This window comes from Cetorhinus maximus, chromosome 14, assembly GCF_964194155.1.
Source record: "Cetorhinus maximus chromosome 14, sCetMax3.hap1.1, whole genome shotgun sequence".
Lineage (NCBI taxonomy): Eukaryota > Metazoa > Chordata > Chondrichthyes > Lamniformes > Cetorhinidae > Cetorhinus > Cetorhinus maximus.
The window spans coordinates 648,469-665,390 of record NC_135892.1 but is presented as its reverse complement, the minus strand read 5'-3'; the positions used below and the strand labels follow the sequence as shown (position 1 = coordinate 665,390).

At 40.4% G+C, this 16,922-nt stretch overlaps 1 protein-coding gene across 5 annotated transcripts in view; it reads left to right on the top strand.

The window, feature by feature from the left end:
- The window catches only part of ralgapa2 (Ral GTPase activating protein catalytic subunit alpha 2), a 515,740-nt gene that overhangs the window by 164,410 nt on the left and 334,408 nt on the right, over window positions 1-16,922 (top strand). For all 5 annotated transcript variants that reach the window (XM_078556382.1, XM_078556383.1, XM_078556384.1 and 2 more), the window contains exons 15-16: window positions 4,966-5,203; window positions 6,071-6,238. In XM_078556382.1, the coding sequence (XP_078412508.1) occupies window positions 4,966-5,203; window positions 6,071-6,238 (406 nt within the window). The remainder of the gene's footprint in view (window positions 1-4,965; window positions 5,204-6,070; window positions 6,239-16,922) is intronic.

Here is a 16,922-nt window from a genome sequence, read left to right as displayed (position 1 = left end):
TGTAGATTTTCTCTGGCCCTTTTGTTGGTTGAAAATATGTAGCTCGTGTTATCTGTGGTGTTTAGTGAAGGTCAATATTTTGGGTTATATCCTGTCTTGTATTAGTGCCTTAAAATGATATTACAGGATTGGTATTGAATCAAGAGATTTCCAACAGTGTGTGTTGGGTACCCACTTAGAGTAGCTCTTTCCTGATCAATCAGGAGACTCCCTTTTTAAATTGTCTGAGTTTTTTCCTAGTTTGGCATGAGCAGATATTGAGTTTTAAAAGATAATAACTCTTGCTTCCAAATCAGTTGTTTTCACATCCCCTGACAGCAGAAATAGATGGTTGATTATATCTGTACATTTATTTTGCAACCCGATCCTTTTTAAAATAATATTTTAACATGCATTCAAATGAAAAATTTCCTAAATTTATTTGAAATTTAGGTTTTCCTAATTTCCAAAATATTTGAGCTTAAGCTTTATCTTTGCAATGAGAAACATGGTGGCAAGGCCCACTTAATCACAAGAGAGGCTCCGCATCAGTCTCCCAGCAGCGGCAAAACCTCCCCCTGATTAAATCGGAGGGCGGAAGGGGGTGACACAGGATTCTCGGCTGTCGCCGGCAGTTTGTCGATTAAACTCATTGGTAAACTAATTGACACCCATTAACCCTGACCCCACCATAATTTTATGGTGGCTCGGGGATTAAATCAGAGTCGCATGGCTTTCCTGTGCTTCCCGAAGGCCACCCAGCAAACCCTGTCGGATTTGCCAGTGGCTTCCTGGAAAGTGGGGTGGGCTCCCTCATTGTCAGATACTCTGTGCATGATCAAGGGACGCGGCATCAGGAAAGGTAGGGAGGAGGGGGTTGGGTAACTGAAAGCCACCCCTCCTGCCCTTGCCTCCAACTTCCCCCGTCCAGTGACCTCCCACTCCATGATCCCCATCCTGCCTTCACTCACCATTGGCCAGCTGTCCCACGATGATCATGGACCTTTGATGTGCGCATTGCTGTCAGCAACCACTATTCCCTTTGGCGCTGAGGACATGAGGAGCTGCTGGCCTCTGATTGGATAGCAGCTCTCGGCGGGCAGGACTTCTGCCGCTGGGGACCTTAATCGTGGGGAAGCCCGTCAGTGGCAACTTAAGTGCCTGAAGAGCACTTGATTCCTTTGGGCTTCCCCCATGGAACTGATGGGGTTTCCCCGCCAGTTCTCCAACCAGTGGCTGAGATCCCCATTGGCTTGACAGAATTCTGGCCTGTAGAGCTGGTTCCATGGAGAATGTACTAGTGGATGGTGATTGACAGTTAACTGCCAAGCATTGTTTAAAATTTAAACCAGGCAGCTTGATTCTGGTCAAAACGTTGCCCTGAGGAATGAACCAACGAATGGCTGTTACTTATTTTGTTTAGCTGAAACAGGCCCAATGTTTGTACACACATTACATCTGTTTCAGGTAAACAAAATAAGTGACAACCATTCATTGTGCTTGTTTCAGCTAAACAGCCACCTCTACCAATCAGAGTCCACTTGCCAACCAATCAGCACACACTTCTCATACAGCATAAATACGTTGTTTCCCTTGACATTGGTATTTTCTTGCAAATTGTCCTAATGAGAGCAAGACCAAAAGCTTCAACCAAAAAATGTAATTTTTCAGCAATAGCCATGACTTTTCTGTTCATTCAAAGTGGTTTCTGCTTAATTTTAACACAAATGAGCCATTGAGTCAAAAGTGTGAATATTCCTTCCAGTACATCCTTTCTGCTGTGCCCAAACTGTGTAATACAACTGCAATTTGTCTGAGTTTGAGTCTAGAGCGGCACACATCAAAGAACATGGGGAGAAAACTGCCCAGGACATAAGAATTTCTCTGAAGAATTCTAATGCGCTTGCTGCAAATATTAATTTTTTGCAGTCCACCAATCTTGTTAAGCTTATTTACTTTTTGTAATATTGTGATTTTTTACATCGGTGAATCCTTTTTCAACAGTAGAATGCTTGTAAAAGTTTCTCGATCTCAACAGTGATCATGCATGCATAAATTTATTGTAAATTCCCTTGAATCTCTGCATATGCATCATGTTTGCACTAAATTCCACATTTATATTACAACTCTTTCAAAATCTTTGCACTTTTTAAAATTGCCTTTTATCTCCTGTCTTTGTTAGCCTTCATGCAACTCTTTAACCTTTATTCAAAGGCAAATGATGCCTTTACAAAGTTTGGGAAATGTCAGCAATAATAAGACTTCTGGCTATGAAGCAAGAACATTATTCAGCTTGTCTTTTCTGGACATAACAGGCACAATCATTTTATGTTGTGGTCTCTGGAAAATTTGTAGAGCAACATCATACAGGAGTAATGCGGCTGTCCTCCATTTGTGATGGATTATTTGCAAGGAATTTTATGCTGTGTTGAGACCACCACATGAAAATGTTAAAGATGCAAAGGGTTGTGAATATCAAAGAAGTAGATGCAATGCTGAGTTAATGAGATGTCACACAACTGTATTACTGGTTCAATGAGGAGTGCAGGAGGCATGCCAGGAACAGCACTAGAAATACCTAAAAATATGGGGTCAAGCTGATTAATCTACAACATAGGACTACATGCATGCTACACAGTGTAAGCAGCAAGCACTAGAGAGAGCTAAGCGATTCCATAACCAGTGGATCAGATCTAAGCTCTGCGGTCCTGCTACTTCCAGTCGTGAATGGTGGTGGACAGTTAAGCAACTAACTGGAAGAGGAAGCTCTACAAATATCCCCATCTTCAATGATGGGGAGCTCAGCACATTAGTGCAAAAGACAAGGCTGAAGCATTTGCAACCACCTCCAGCCAGAAGTGCTGGGTGGAGTCCAGTCTTCAGCACTTTTCTTGATATCACGTGGTGTGAATCAATGGCTGAAGGTGTTGAATACTGCAAAGACTGTGGGCCCCGACAATATTCCGGTAATAGTACTGAGGACTTGTGCTCCAGAACTAGCCAAGCTGTTCCAGTACAGGCACAATGCTGGCATCTACCCAACAATGTGGAAAATTGCCCAGCTTCATCCTGTCCACAAAAAAACAGGACAAATCCAACCCGACCTATTACAGCCCCATCAGTCTATTCTTGTTCATTGGCAAAATGATGGAAGGGGTTGCCGACAATGTTATTGAGCATCACTTGCTCTGCTCACTGACTCTCAGTTTGGGTTCTGCTAGGGTCACTCAATTCCAGAGCTCATTACAGCCTTGGCCCAAACATGGACAAAAGAGCTGAACTCCCGAGGTGAGCTGAGAGTGACTGCCCTTGACATCAAGGCAGCATTTGACCGAGTGTGGCATCAAGGAGCCCTAGCAAAACTGGAGTCAATGAGAATCAGGGGGGAAACTCTCTGCTGGTTGGAGTCATACCTAGCACAAAGAAAGACGGTTGTGGTCTTTGGAGGTCAACCATCTCAGTCCTGGGACATTACTACAGGAGCTACTCAGAGCAGTGTTCTAGGCCCAACCATCTTCAACTGCTTCATCAATGACCTTCCCTCCAACAAAACGTCAGAAGTGGGGATGTTCGCTGATGAAGCACAATGTTCAGCACCATTTGCGACTCTTCAGATACTGAAGCAGTCTGTGTCCATCTGCAGTAAGACCTGGACAACATTCAGGCTTGGGCTGATAAGTGGCAAATAACATTCATGCTACACAGTGCCAGGCAATGACTATCTCCAAGAGAAATCTAACTATCTCCCCTTGACATTCAATGGCATTATCATAGCTGAATCCCCATTGTCAACACTCTGGGGCTGCCATTGACCAGAAACTGAACTGGACCAGCCATATAAGTACTGTGGCTACAAGAGCAGGTCAGAGGCTGGGGATTCTGCAGAGAGTAACTAACCTCCTGACCCTCCAAAGTCTGTCCACATCCACAAAGCACAAGTCAGGAGTGTGTTGGAATGCCCTCCACTTGCCTGGATGAGTGCAACTTCAACAACACTCAAGGAGCTTGACACCATCCAGACAAAATAGCCCCCTTGATTGGCATCCCTTCCTCCACCTTTTAGTATTCAGCCCCTCCAACACCATCGTACAGTGGCAGCAGTGTGTACCAAATGTAAGATGCATTGCAGTAACTCACTAAGACTCGCTCGACAGCACCTTCCAAACCCACAACCTCAACCACCTAGATGGACAAGGGCAGCAGATGCAAGGAATGACGACCACCTGCAAGTTACCTCTCCAAGCCACATACTATCCTGACTTGGACCAAATTGCCGTCCCTTCACTGCCACTGGGTCAAAACCCTGGAACTCCCTTCCTAACAGTACTGTGGGTGTATCTACACATTGTGGACTGCAGCCATTCAAGAAGGCAGCTCACCATCACCTTCTCGAGGGCAATTAGGGATGGGCAATAAATGCTGGCCTAGCCAGTGATACCCACATCCTGTGAATAAATCAAAAAATAATTACTGGCATCCCCACATTGTGTTCTACAATGCCAGCAGGAGGGTAATTTGTATAACTAGTTTATCCGACTAACATAAGCACGTCCAAATACCTCAGACAAGGACATGTAGAATGACAGCACCATGAAAGTGTTGACCCAACTTGAACACATGAAAAGACTGAATTCTTTTGTTTTGCTTTGACATGGGAAGGAGGGCAGTCAATTTAGTACCCAATTAAACTGAAATTGAGATAATTAATATATAAGTATTTGTAATAAAATTAAGTAACAGGTATCACACTACAAAACACTACCTAAAGTAGTAAATGAGCAGTGGATTCTTGAAGCGACCTATCGTGATTGGGTTACCATGCTGTAGTTTACCTGGGTGCAATTATGGTTAAAGTAAAGTCTTTTCGTATTGTTCACCATAATCTTTTAGCCTTATGTTGTCCCTGTACTACTTACCTTCCATTGTAGTCAATCTTTAAAAGAATTAATTATAACATCATAAATCTTCTATTTTCCGTTTCTATAGACTCTCATTGTCGCCTGGATCCGGGCTAATTTAAGTGTGTATATCTCACGAGAACTTTGGGATGAGCTGCTATCTGTACTGTCTTGTCTCACTGCCTGGAGTGAACTGATTACTGAATGGGCAAAAATTATGGAATCTCTTACTGTGGTGTTGGCAAGATGTGTATACGGTCTGGATATGAACAATTTACCACTGGACAAGCTAAGTGAGCAAAAGGAAAAGAAACAAAGAGGGAGAGGTAATAAAACTTATTTATATACGCTATTTGGGGAAGTCGTGGTATTGATACTATTGGCCAATACCACTATTGACGTAGTGGTATTGTCACTGGACCGGCAATCCCGAGACCCAGGGTAACGCTCTGGGGGTCCGGGTTCAAATCCCACCATGACAGGTGGTGGAATTTGAATTCAATAAAAAATCTGGAATTATGAAATTTTTGGATGAATTATAGATTTATCATCAACTCTAATTCTGGATTCGAAAATTCTTGGCTTTGTTTTCAAATCATGAAACCACTGTTGATTGTTGTAAAAACCCTTCTGATATCTGCCATCCTTACCTGGTCTGGCCTACATGTGACTCAAAAATGCCCTCTGAACAAGGGTAATTAGGGATGGGCAATAAATGCTGGCCTAGCCAGTGATGCCCACATCCCATGAATGAATTATTTTTATAATTGGAAGGCTGTGCTTTTGGGAGATGGAGGAAATGCTAGATGCTGTCATCAGTATGCTTGGTGGAAAGTGCTCCTGTTATCAATTATCCCATTGTGTTGTCACAATCAAAGTGTTCTTGGATTGTGATGGAGGTGACAAAGTGCCTGACAGCAGATTGTACAAGATTGAGGGTTGCTGCTCTTGCTTCCCTGTCAGTCCAAAATGTGGTATAAAATTGAAGTTCAAAAGTGTAATTTTATAATGACAATTAGACCTAAATTTTATTACGAATATCCAACATTCACAGTTCAGTGCATTATAAACCATTTGTGGGATTCATATGTTAGATTGTTGTGCAGGAATGCCATATTTATAATTCATTTAACCAATTATTGATAACATGTACGACTAAACCTAATATATTTTATGCATCTTTAACTTTTAAGGTGTACATCAAGATCTCAGCAAGGTAACTGGAGTAGGTAGGTCCTTTTCTCTGAGTTGGAGAAGTCAAGCTGATGGCACACAAGAGCATATGCGATTTAGAAGTGCAACTACCTCTGGTGCCCCAGGAGTTGAAAAGGCCAGAAATATTGTTCGTCAGAAAGCAACAGGTAAGCTTGCTGAAGGGCTAAATTATTCATGAACTCCAAAGCATTTTTGTGGTATGATGTAATGTTTTGCCTGCTTTTATGGGTTTATCTAAATTTTTGGGGGAATTATAGATTTATCATCAACTCTAATTCTGGATTTGAGAATCTTGGCTTTGTTTTCAAATCAAAACCCATACACTGGCCTTTTCTTTACTCACTTCCTGCCCTCTACTCAATCTCTTCTACTCCTTGTTAACCTAGTACAACCTGCAGTATTTTTGCTCTCTTCGCTGAAGTTCTTATTGGACTTGCTCCCTCCATAAAGCCACCACTTCCTCCCTTGAATGTCTTCCAACCTCTTCCTCATTTCTGAACTCTCCATACTGACTCAGATTGTCAACCTCTCTTTATCATGCTTTGCTTCCAGTCCTCTCAAAACTGTTGTCATCACCCCTTTCCTTCAAGAGCTCCTACTCAACTCTTCTGACTTTGTAAATTGCCCCTACATCTCCTGCCTTCCCTCTTGCTGCAAGGTCCTTTTATTGCATTGTTACCATGCAGCTACATAGTATTGTTTCCCACTGCTCTTATTTCTTGACTAGCTCACAGCACTAAGGCAACAACTTGTTGAAAGTCACATGACTTCTTTTGCAATTGATCTTGTCCTCAATATTTTCATTATCCTGCCACTTCATTCTCATCTACTGTCTCTCTTCTTTAGTCCACATCCATGTGATGGCACTTTTTTTTAGCTTCATGGCTTCTTTTCCTCTTAACTAAAGCTATTGAATCTCCTTGTACAATGCTGTTAGGGAGTTCCAGGATTTTGACCCATTGGCGGTGAAGGAACGGTGATATAGCTCCAAGTCAGGATGCTGTGTGGCTTGGAGGGGAACTTGCAAGTTCCCATGCATCTGCTGTCCTTGTCCTCCTTGGTGGTAGTGGTCATGGGTTCAGAAGGTGCTGTTACAGGAGACTTGGTGAATAGCACAAGTTTGATGAGCCATTGGCCTCCTTCTGTTCTGTATGATTCTGTGTAGCATTTGTGTTAATCTGCAGGCTTCATCACTGTTTTGGTCAACAGTGAGGGACAGGAGGATGTGACCGTGAATAAGGCAGGTAAAGAAACCAAGCAGACAATCGTGGCAGAGCCTCAGACTTTGTAGTTGTCAAACAGATTTGAAATGCTTGCAACCTGTGTGGATGAAAGTGAGATCTGCAGGGTGGATGAGCAGACTGGCCATGGCACCATGGTTCAGGAAGCTGTTCAAGCGGGGGAGCAAGAAAGAATTTAGTGGTAGCAGGAAACAGTATATTGAGGGAGATTGGCACTGTTCTTTGCAGCAAAGAGAGAGAGAGTCCAGAAGGCTGTGTTGCCTGCCTGGTGCCAGGGTTTGGAATATCTGCTCAGGGCTGGAGAGGAACTTGCAGTGGGAGGGGGAAGATCCAGTAGTCATGGTCCATGTAGATACCAACGACATAGATAGGACAAGGACAGAGGTTCTGCATAGTCAGTATGAGGAGCTAGACACCAAATGAAGAAGCAGAACCTCAAAGGTAATAATCTCTGGATTATTACTTGAGCAACGTGCAAATGGGCATGGGGTAAATAAGATGAGAGAGGTGAATGCGTGGCTCAAAGACTGGTGTGGGAGAAGTGGGTACCAGTTCATGGGGCACTGGCACCAGTACTAGGGAAAGTGGGGGCTGTACTGTTGGGGGAGTCTACAGCTGAATTCTGTTGAGACCAGTGTTCCAGCGAGCCACATATCTAGGGAAGTAGAGAATGTTTTAAAACAAACAAGGGATCAAATTTGGGAAGATGTGGTATATCAAAGAGGAGAGACAAGGCAAGAGAGCAAGGTATTAACATGGGAGACGATAAACGTACAGTGACAGGAAGGGACAGATAGTACAAATCTAAGAGTAAATCAGATAAGGCTAGGGGTTACAAAAATAATAAAAGGACAAAACTTAAGGCTCTGTATCTGAATGCATGTAGCATTCAAAATAAAACAGGAATTGATATCGCAAATAGAGATAAATAAGCACGATCAGATAGCCATTGCAGAGACATGGCTGCAAGATGACATAGATTGGGACCTGAATATTAAAGGGCACCTGACATTTAGGAAGGACAGGAAGCTAGGAAAAGGCAGGGGAATTGCCTCTGTTAATTAAAGATGATATTAGCACAATGGAGAGGGATGATCTTAGTTCAGGAAACCAGGATATAGAATAAATATAGTGGTTATTATGAGGAATTTTAATCTATATGTAGACTGGTAAAATCAGATGGTCAAAGATTGCCAAGATGAGGAATTCACAGCATGTTTTCAGGATAATTTCTTATAAAAGCACGTTCCAGAGCCAATCAGGAAGCAGGCTATACTAGACCTAGTATTGTGCAATGAGATAGGATTAATTAATGACCTCATAGTGAAGGCACCCCTAGGTAACAGTGATCATAATATAATTGAATTTTACATTCAGCTTGAGGGAGAGAAGAGTGGGTCCAAGACTAGTATTTTAAGCGTAAAAAGAACAATTATGAGGGCATGAAAGCAGAGCTAGCTGAAGTGGACTGGCAAATTAGATTAAGGGATAGGTCAATAGAGATGCAGTGGCATACATTTAAGGAGATGTTCCAGAATGCACAGAATAGATATGTCCCAACAAGAAAGAAAAATTCCAAGGGGAAGACCCACCATACATAGTTAATGAAAAAAAGTCAAAGATAGTATCAAATTTAAAGAAAAAGTATATAATTGTGTAAACATGGTTGGCAGGTCAGAAGATTGGACAGAATAAAAAAAGGAGCAAAGAAAGACTAAAAGATTAATAAGGAGGGAAAAATTAGAGCACAAGAGAAAGCTAACTTGAAATATAAAGACGTTAAGAGCTTCTATAGATGTCTTAAAAAGAAGCGAGTTTACAAAGTGAGCATTGGTTCTATAGGAAGTGAGTCTGGGGAATTCCTAATGGAAAATAAGGAGATGGCAGATGAACTGAACCAGTATTTTGCATCGGTCTTCACTATAGAGGATACAAGTAACATCCCAGAAATAGCTGTAAATCAGGAATTGGAAGGGAGGGAGGAACTCAAAAGAAATTACAATTACCAGTGAGGTGATACTTAGCAAAGGAACTGCAGGTTGACAAGTCCCTGGGTCCTGATGTATTTCATCCGAGGGTCTTAAAAGTGGTGACTGGTGAGATAGTTGATGCCTTGGTTTTAATTTTTCAAAAATCCCTAGATTTGGGCAAGGTTCCATTAGATTGGAAAATAGCTAATATAACTCCTTTATTCAAAAAGGGAGGAAGACAGAAAGCAGGAAACTATAGGCCAGTTAGCTTAACATCTGTCACAGAAAATGGTGGAAGCTATTATTAAAGACGTTATAGCAGGGCACTTAGATTAATTCAGAGTAATCAGGCAGAGTCAACATGGCTTTGTGAAAGGGAAATCACGTTTAACCAATTTATTGAAGTTCTTTGGAGAAGTAACGTGTGCTGTAGATGAGGTGGATGAACTGCAGTTAGATTTCCAGAAGGCATTTGATAAGGTACCACATCTAAGGTTATTGCAGAAAATAAAAGCTCATGGTATAGGGCATAACGTTGGCATGGATAGAAGATTGGCTAGCAAACAAGAAACTGTAGGCATAAATGAGTCACTTTCTGGTTGGCAGGATGTGGTGAGTGGGCAAGGATCTGGCAAATGGAGTATAATGTTGGAAAATGCGAGGTTGTCCATTTTGGCAAGACAGATAAAAAAAGAAGCATATTATCTAAATGGTGAGAGATTGCACAGCTCGGATGCAGAGGGAGCTGCGTGTTCTAGCGCATGGATCGCAAAAATTTAGTACGCAGGTGCAGCAATAATTAACAAAGCTCATAGAATGTTATTGTTTATTGCAAGGGAAATTGAATACAAGAATAGGGAGGTTATGCTTCAGTTATACAGGGCATTTGTGAGGCCACATCTGGAATACTGTGTACAGTGTTGGTCTCCTTGCGGTGGAAGCAGTTCAGAGAAGGTTTACTAGATTGCTACGTGGAATGGGAGGATTGCCTTCTGAGAAAAGGCTGGACAGGTTAGGCTTATATCTACTGGAGTTAGAAGATTAAGGTGAATTGATTGAAGCACATAAGATCCTGAATAGATTTGACAGGGTGGATGTGGAAAGGATGTTTCCTCTTGTGGGAGAATCTAGAACTAGGGGGTCACTGTTTAAAAATAAGGGGTCGCTCATTTAAGACAGAGATGAGGAAAAAGAATTTCTGGGGGTTGTGAGACTTTGGAATTCTCTTCCTCAAAAGGTGGTTGAGGCAGAGTCTTTGAAATATCTTTAAGGCAGAGCTAGATAGATTCTTGATAAGCAAGGGGGAATGAAAGGTTATCTGGGGTAGGCAGGAACATGGAATTGATCAGCCATGATCTTACTGAATGGCGGAGCAGGATCGAGGGGCCTAGTGGCCTACTCCTGCTCCTAATTTGTATGTTTGAACGTTCATCAACTGCCTTGACTGGTTGTTTGGACTGAATCTGTTGGTGTACAGCTTCAGCATTCTGTTCAATTCCGTACAACTGCATTCTCTCTCTCTCCTATGGTCCATCATGAAGACTCCAATCTTCCATTTTCTAAATACACTTGCTTATGCTCCTATTTCATGTTCTTGCTGATGGGGCCTTCAACATGGTTTCATTATTATGGGGCTGCACTTCTTGTTTCCTCCATGCTTCCACCCTACAACCTGCAGCTCAGTCAGAATATTGTGGTCCATGTCCTCTACCAGAAAACATCCTGCATATCTATGTTCCCATCTTCATCCTCTTCCTGTGGCCCAGCAATCCTTACCATTAATTTAGTTTCCTCCCAGACTTCACCCCATCCTATTTCTGTAATTTTCTCCAGCCATGTGTTCACTCTGCAGCCTTCATTTCTTTGACTCTAGATTACTGTTTATTCTGTACCCTATCTAACTCACCATTAAAAGCTGCTTTTTTGGTCATTACTCCCTGTCTTCTAGGACAACCTTTAAGGAAACATTTTGCCTTGCTCCTTCCTCCTTTTTATCTTTATAACCTCTTAACAAGATAGTTCTTCAATTATCCATATGTTTTTCCTTTCTCTTACACCCTCCCCCATCTCCCCATACTTTTCAGTAAATTGCTTTCAGATCTTTAACACTTCATTGTACAATGTAAATGTTAATATTAAATATAAATGTTAATACCTTTTATGTACATTGTGTGTGACCGCGTAATTCATTTTCTTGTCATTGGTGGCCCACTTCACAAATTTTGATCAGAAATTTGGAACAATAAGTTCTCAACTTAGTTTCAATTTAATATCATTTGAAAAACTGTTAACTTGCAGAACAGTATACAGTAAGCCTATATACTTCAAGAAGTGAAGTTAGTATAACGTGTAAATGATTCTTGCTTTTTGTTTGTTTATAGCTTATTGTTGAAAGCTTTAAAAAGGACTATAATTTGAGTTCCATTTTTAATTATATTTAATGGGAATTCATTTAAGAGAATCAAATTTCCAGTGTTACTAATATGCATTTAATACTTCCAAACTATAGTAAAGACAAGTGTTTACTATCCTTTTCAGTATATGTGCGTAAAGATTTTTTAAATGAGAGTTTTTACTTGACCTGTTTTTCGAATTAAGCATTTGTGTTTTGTGTAAATTTGATTTTGCAACGTTTACTTATGGTGTGAAGAACGCAAGAACATAGGAACTAGAAGCAGTCATAGGCTTTTAGCATTTAAAAGAAAAAAATTATAATCACAATTATATAGTTTAGTAAATAAATCTGAACTGTACAAATCATAAATTACATGGTATATTTAAAATATAGTAAATCAAATAAAATAAATGCATGATATGTACATATATGGGAGAAGGTTGAAGTTTAATGTCTACTTATTAAACTTCTGAGACATTCACTCAGTTGCCATAATATAATGACATTGAAAAGTTTGTGCCACTACGCATGTTTAAGTGCCACTTGGCCTATTCTCTATTTTATTTCTGTTAAGAAGCCTGGCTCTTGGTGTCCACTAGGATGTTGTTACTAAATCTCAGACCTGAAAGGAACCTGAGTGAAAGGGCTAGTGTGGAAGCACACACTGTACAGAGACTTGGATAGCATGTGTTTTGTGGGTTTTGAAATGATGTCAATTGCAGGAGAGTGGACCGACCACAAGGTTCCTTTCATTCTGCTGTGGTGTGCCATTATTTCTTTTCCGAGGAATTATCCATAGAAGTCCTTTGTGTGCTGTACAGACGTACAGAGAAATGTGAATCCCGCTGGCCATAAATAGAGATCTTTTTATTATTAACTGTAGGACTTGAAACAGTGGATTTCTATTTTTTTTGGTTTCCTTTTAGAGTGGCGTCTAAAGATAAAAGGCAAGCAGATGGTCCATATTTGCCTTCTCAGGTGCCATTGCTAGCTGACACAGGGCTACAAAGCTATTGGCAAACAAAGATCCCCATTGATGGTTAACAAATTGGTGTGATTAGCATGTTTGTTTTTCATAACCCCTTCAGCTTTCACACTCGATCATTTTTGCATTTCTTTAGCTTTTTCTTCAATTAAGACCAAATTTGTAAATCAGATTGGGTTCCCTTTAATAAATAATGACCAACTACAAACATCTTTCTAATGAGGCCTTTTATGTTTAATATCTTTATTACTGTTATTTAACATAATTAGTTGTTAAAAGGCATATATATATTTGCTAGGTGGACAAGTCCTTAATAAGGAGTGACGTTTTAAAAATGTTGCATCTGTGTCGAAGTCAGATAACATGAACATTTGCTGCCTCTGCTTTCCTTTATGATTAGCTTACCTAATTTGATTTTCCATGCAGTGAACATCAGAGTAATGTTTTGTTGTATATGCGTTCAGGCACAGTTCGAATGCCAATTTTAACTTTTATTTGTCTATACAAGTGAAAACATGGTGAAAGAAAATACAAAAGTGTAATTACAGGCTAAAATATCTGATGCTTCATTGTCAAAGTTTTATGCAGTGTAATCCAGAACTGTCGCATACCTCTGACTTCAGTTAATTATCCATAAACTGACTAAAAACGCTTTGTCCAAGTGTTGAGACATTTTTATCCTTTCACGTCTTTAGTGCAGTATAGCACTTTTTTTTAAGAAGTGCAGCTGCCTTTTAATGTTTTACCAAAGTATAGTTGCAATGTCTTGTAAAGTGTGAGTAACCACTCACAGTGAATAACTGGTTGTTAACCAGGTTTTTTGAGGTGTAGTCAGTGTATGAACTGTGTTTTAAGTTATTGTGGCCATCAGATACAACCAGTTTATTTGCACACATGCTGCCACATATACACCATGTTGCAGTGTTCAGAGGTTTTCCTTTCCTATGTATAAGAAATTTAGGCTTTTTTTGCACCTGTGAATTATTGTAACAGCTTCCAATATCACTTGTTTACAGTGTCCCGTGATTATTTACTCTTGCGCCATAGTTGGCACAGTCAAAGCTAATATTTCACTCTGCATGGTGCTTGAACTGTTGTCCTATTGTTTGATTACACATGCAGAACTTGAGATTTATAATTTTAAAGTAATAAAGTTATATTGGTGACAAATAGCACAAAGCAAACATGACTGAAGATTAAAATGGAAAAAATGAAGAATAAATATTGGATGTGTAATGTTGAGCTGTGACCCTCAGTTTCAAATTTATGGTTGTTTTTAAAATTCAGGGTTAGTGTGTCTTTGGACAGCTAACATTAAGTTTGAGCCTTATGGCTAATCAGTTTGGTAACACAATGTCTCATACAGTCAACCTTAGTGTTTTATTTGACCTTGACATGAGCTTCCTATAATGTAATGCCACAACTTAGACCGCCTATTTCCACTGCCATTACATCACTTGTCTCTGCCCTTGCCTCAGCTTATGTGCTGTTGAAAATCTTATCCATATCTTTGTTACCTCTAGACTTGGCTACTCCAATACATTCCTGGCTTCCTGATTTTACCCTCTGCAAACTTGAAGTCATTGAAAGCTCGACTGCTTATGTCGTAAAGTGCACTAAGTTCTGCTCACTTGTATCTCCCCCTTCAGCTCCCAATTAAGCACAATTCTATTTTAAAATTCTAATCTCCATTTTCAAATCCCTCTATCGTCTTGCCCTCCCACTACCTCTGATCTCTTGCAGATCCTCAAGATCTCCAAACTCCACCAATTCTGGCCTCTTTAGCGTTCTTGATTTTAATTTCTCCACCATTGGCAGCCGTGCCTTCAGCTGTTAGGGTCATAACCTCTGGGATTTCCCCCCACTAAATCTCTGCCTGTTCACCTCTCCCGTTAAGATGCTCCTTAAAATCTACCTTTTGACCAAGCCTTTGGTCATCTGCTCTAATTTCTCCCCATGTGACTGTCAAATTTTTTTGTTTGATAATACTTGTAAAACTCCTTGGGATGTTTTTTGTTAATTGCACTATATAAATACAAGTTGTATTGGATCCTTTCCACTTGCAAGCTTCAATACCTGTTACAATTGTAGAAACCTACAAATGCACCCTTTCAGGTATATCTTCCTGGGACTAAACCAGAAGAGAAAAATTCCTGTACTTGCCTGTAAGAGATATTGAATGTGATCTTGTGGTGCCACCTGAATGTGCTATATACTTCAGATTTACCTGCATCTTTTTTTAGAAATAATATGCAAGCAGTAGGGCAATTGAAACCTAACAGGAAAGGATCACAAAGTAATGACATCTATAATATTTGTAATTTTGTATAAATAAATAAATATATATATATATATATATAGTGTTCTCAAATATGCATATTTTTATCTATTGTAATTATCTTTGCCTGCTTTATTTCTTTGGAAGCTAAGCGAAGCCAATCTATCAGCAACTGTGTACATCTTTATGAGGCTTTGCCAAGCACTAAAAGTGTGCCTCTGCTGCTTCACACTGTGAGCTCTCTCTTACCTGGTATCACTCTGGCCTCTTCTTCTCAGAAACTGTCAGGTACTGTACTCAAAGCTGTATTTCTACATACTATCCTTTAATTTCTCCACTCTGCTCTTAGTTTCTTTCCACCTGGCATTTATGACATTGTTTTTGATCAGTTGAATAGTCACTGAAATGTTCGCTTTGTAGTATGGAACTTGAGTATTGCTGAAAAAAGAGACGCGTTGTCAAAGCTTTTCATTTTGCACTCATCAGGACAGATGCAAGAATGCCAAATCTCAAAGGTAACAACAATTTATATTGCGTGCAAAGAGGCTGCTGATTGATTGGCAAGTAGACTCTGATTGGGAAAGGCATTACCATGAGAATGCACCAAGGAACAGTTAACTGCTAAGCTTTTGTTTAAATTCAAATTAGGCCATTCGACTCTGGTCAAAGCATTGCCATGGGTAATGAACCAGGGAATGATGTCTCCCAAGCTTTTGTTTAGTTGAAAAAGACGCAATGCGTCAACATGTTCTTTCTGTTTGCAAAAGACAAGGCCGTGTGTGTGAATATATGTAGCCCCTAGCACATTTAAGTGAGTCACACTGCGAACCTGACTAGTCTTAAATTGATTGTTGGTATAATTCTTAGCACAATCGGGATTGTTTAGTAGGTGTTGTCTAATCACAGAATCACATCTAATATTGGTCCCAATATTTTGAGTTTTGCAAGCACAGGCTGGTTGAGTATAGTCAGTACTTTGCTTATTGCAAACAGCTGAAGGGTGTGCTGTTCCATATGATTCCCCAGTCATTGTGACGTATGGTCTATGTACCTCACTTCACACCGGCACTAAAATTCATATACCACGTTACTCATTTATGTGGTAGGCAGAATGTCTTTTTTGGCTCGATGACAGCATCCCGTTGGTGGAGAATACCACTCGTGTCGCTATTGCATAGTAGCATGAAATGGCTAGCTTCACCTGTTGCTCAAATTTTGAGAAACCTAAACTTCCTGGAATAATCTGAAGTAGACTGGGCACTTTTCAGAACAAATGTGGCAGCCTTGGGTCCATTCGTAAATTTGCACCATATACAGTGATCTGATCGGGGTAGCCAATATCCTGCAGGATAGCTTTGATGCACCCTATTTTCGGCATCAAGCTTGTACAGTGAGCAAATGGTTCTGACCCTAATTACAAAGTTACCGATACAACCAATCCCGATGTCTATATTGACTGGTGAAGGTGGGCTTGTGGTACACAGTAGCAGAGAACCCATTGGCAGATTTCTTAACAAGCGCATCTAGGAAAGGACTCTCATTTGACTGCTCCATCTCAGAGGTGAATTTTGAGCGCAGAATGGAACCCATTAAGGTGTGCAAGGAAATTCTTGCAGCTGCAGATTCAAATATAGCAAACATATCATTTACGTATTGGAAATATGGAAGGAGTAGGAGGTTAGGGAGGGGTCATTCCATCAAATACTTGTTTCTTGCGGAAACCAACAATGATGTTAGCGAGAGCTGGACCAAGACCATGGCAACACCATCCATTAGGACATGCATGGTGTTGTTAAAATTGAGCTCAACTGCACGAATTGCTAAGTTCATAAGCTCAATGAATGCTGATTCACGCAATGGTGGCAGATCTAGATCACCATGATAAGTGGAACATTGGCGAATAGGCTAGCAATGTCAAATGAGCACATGGACACAGCATTGCTTTGATATGCAAGTCCCGT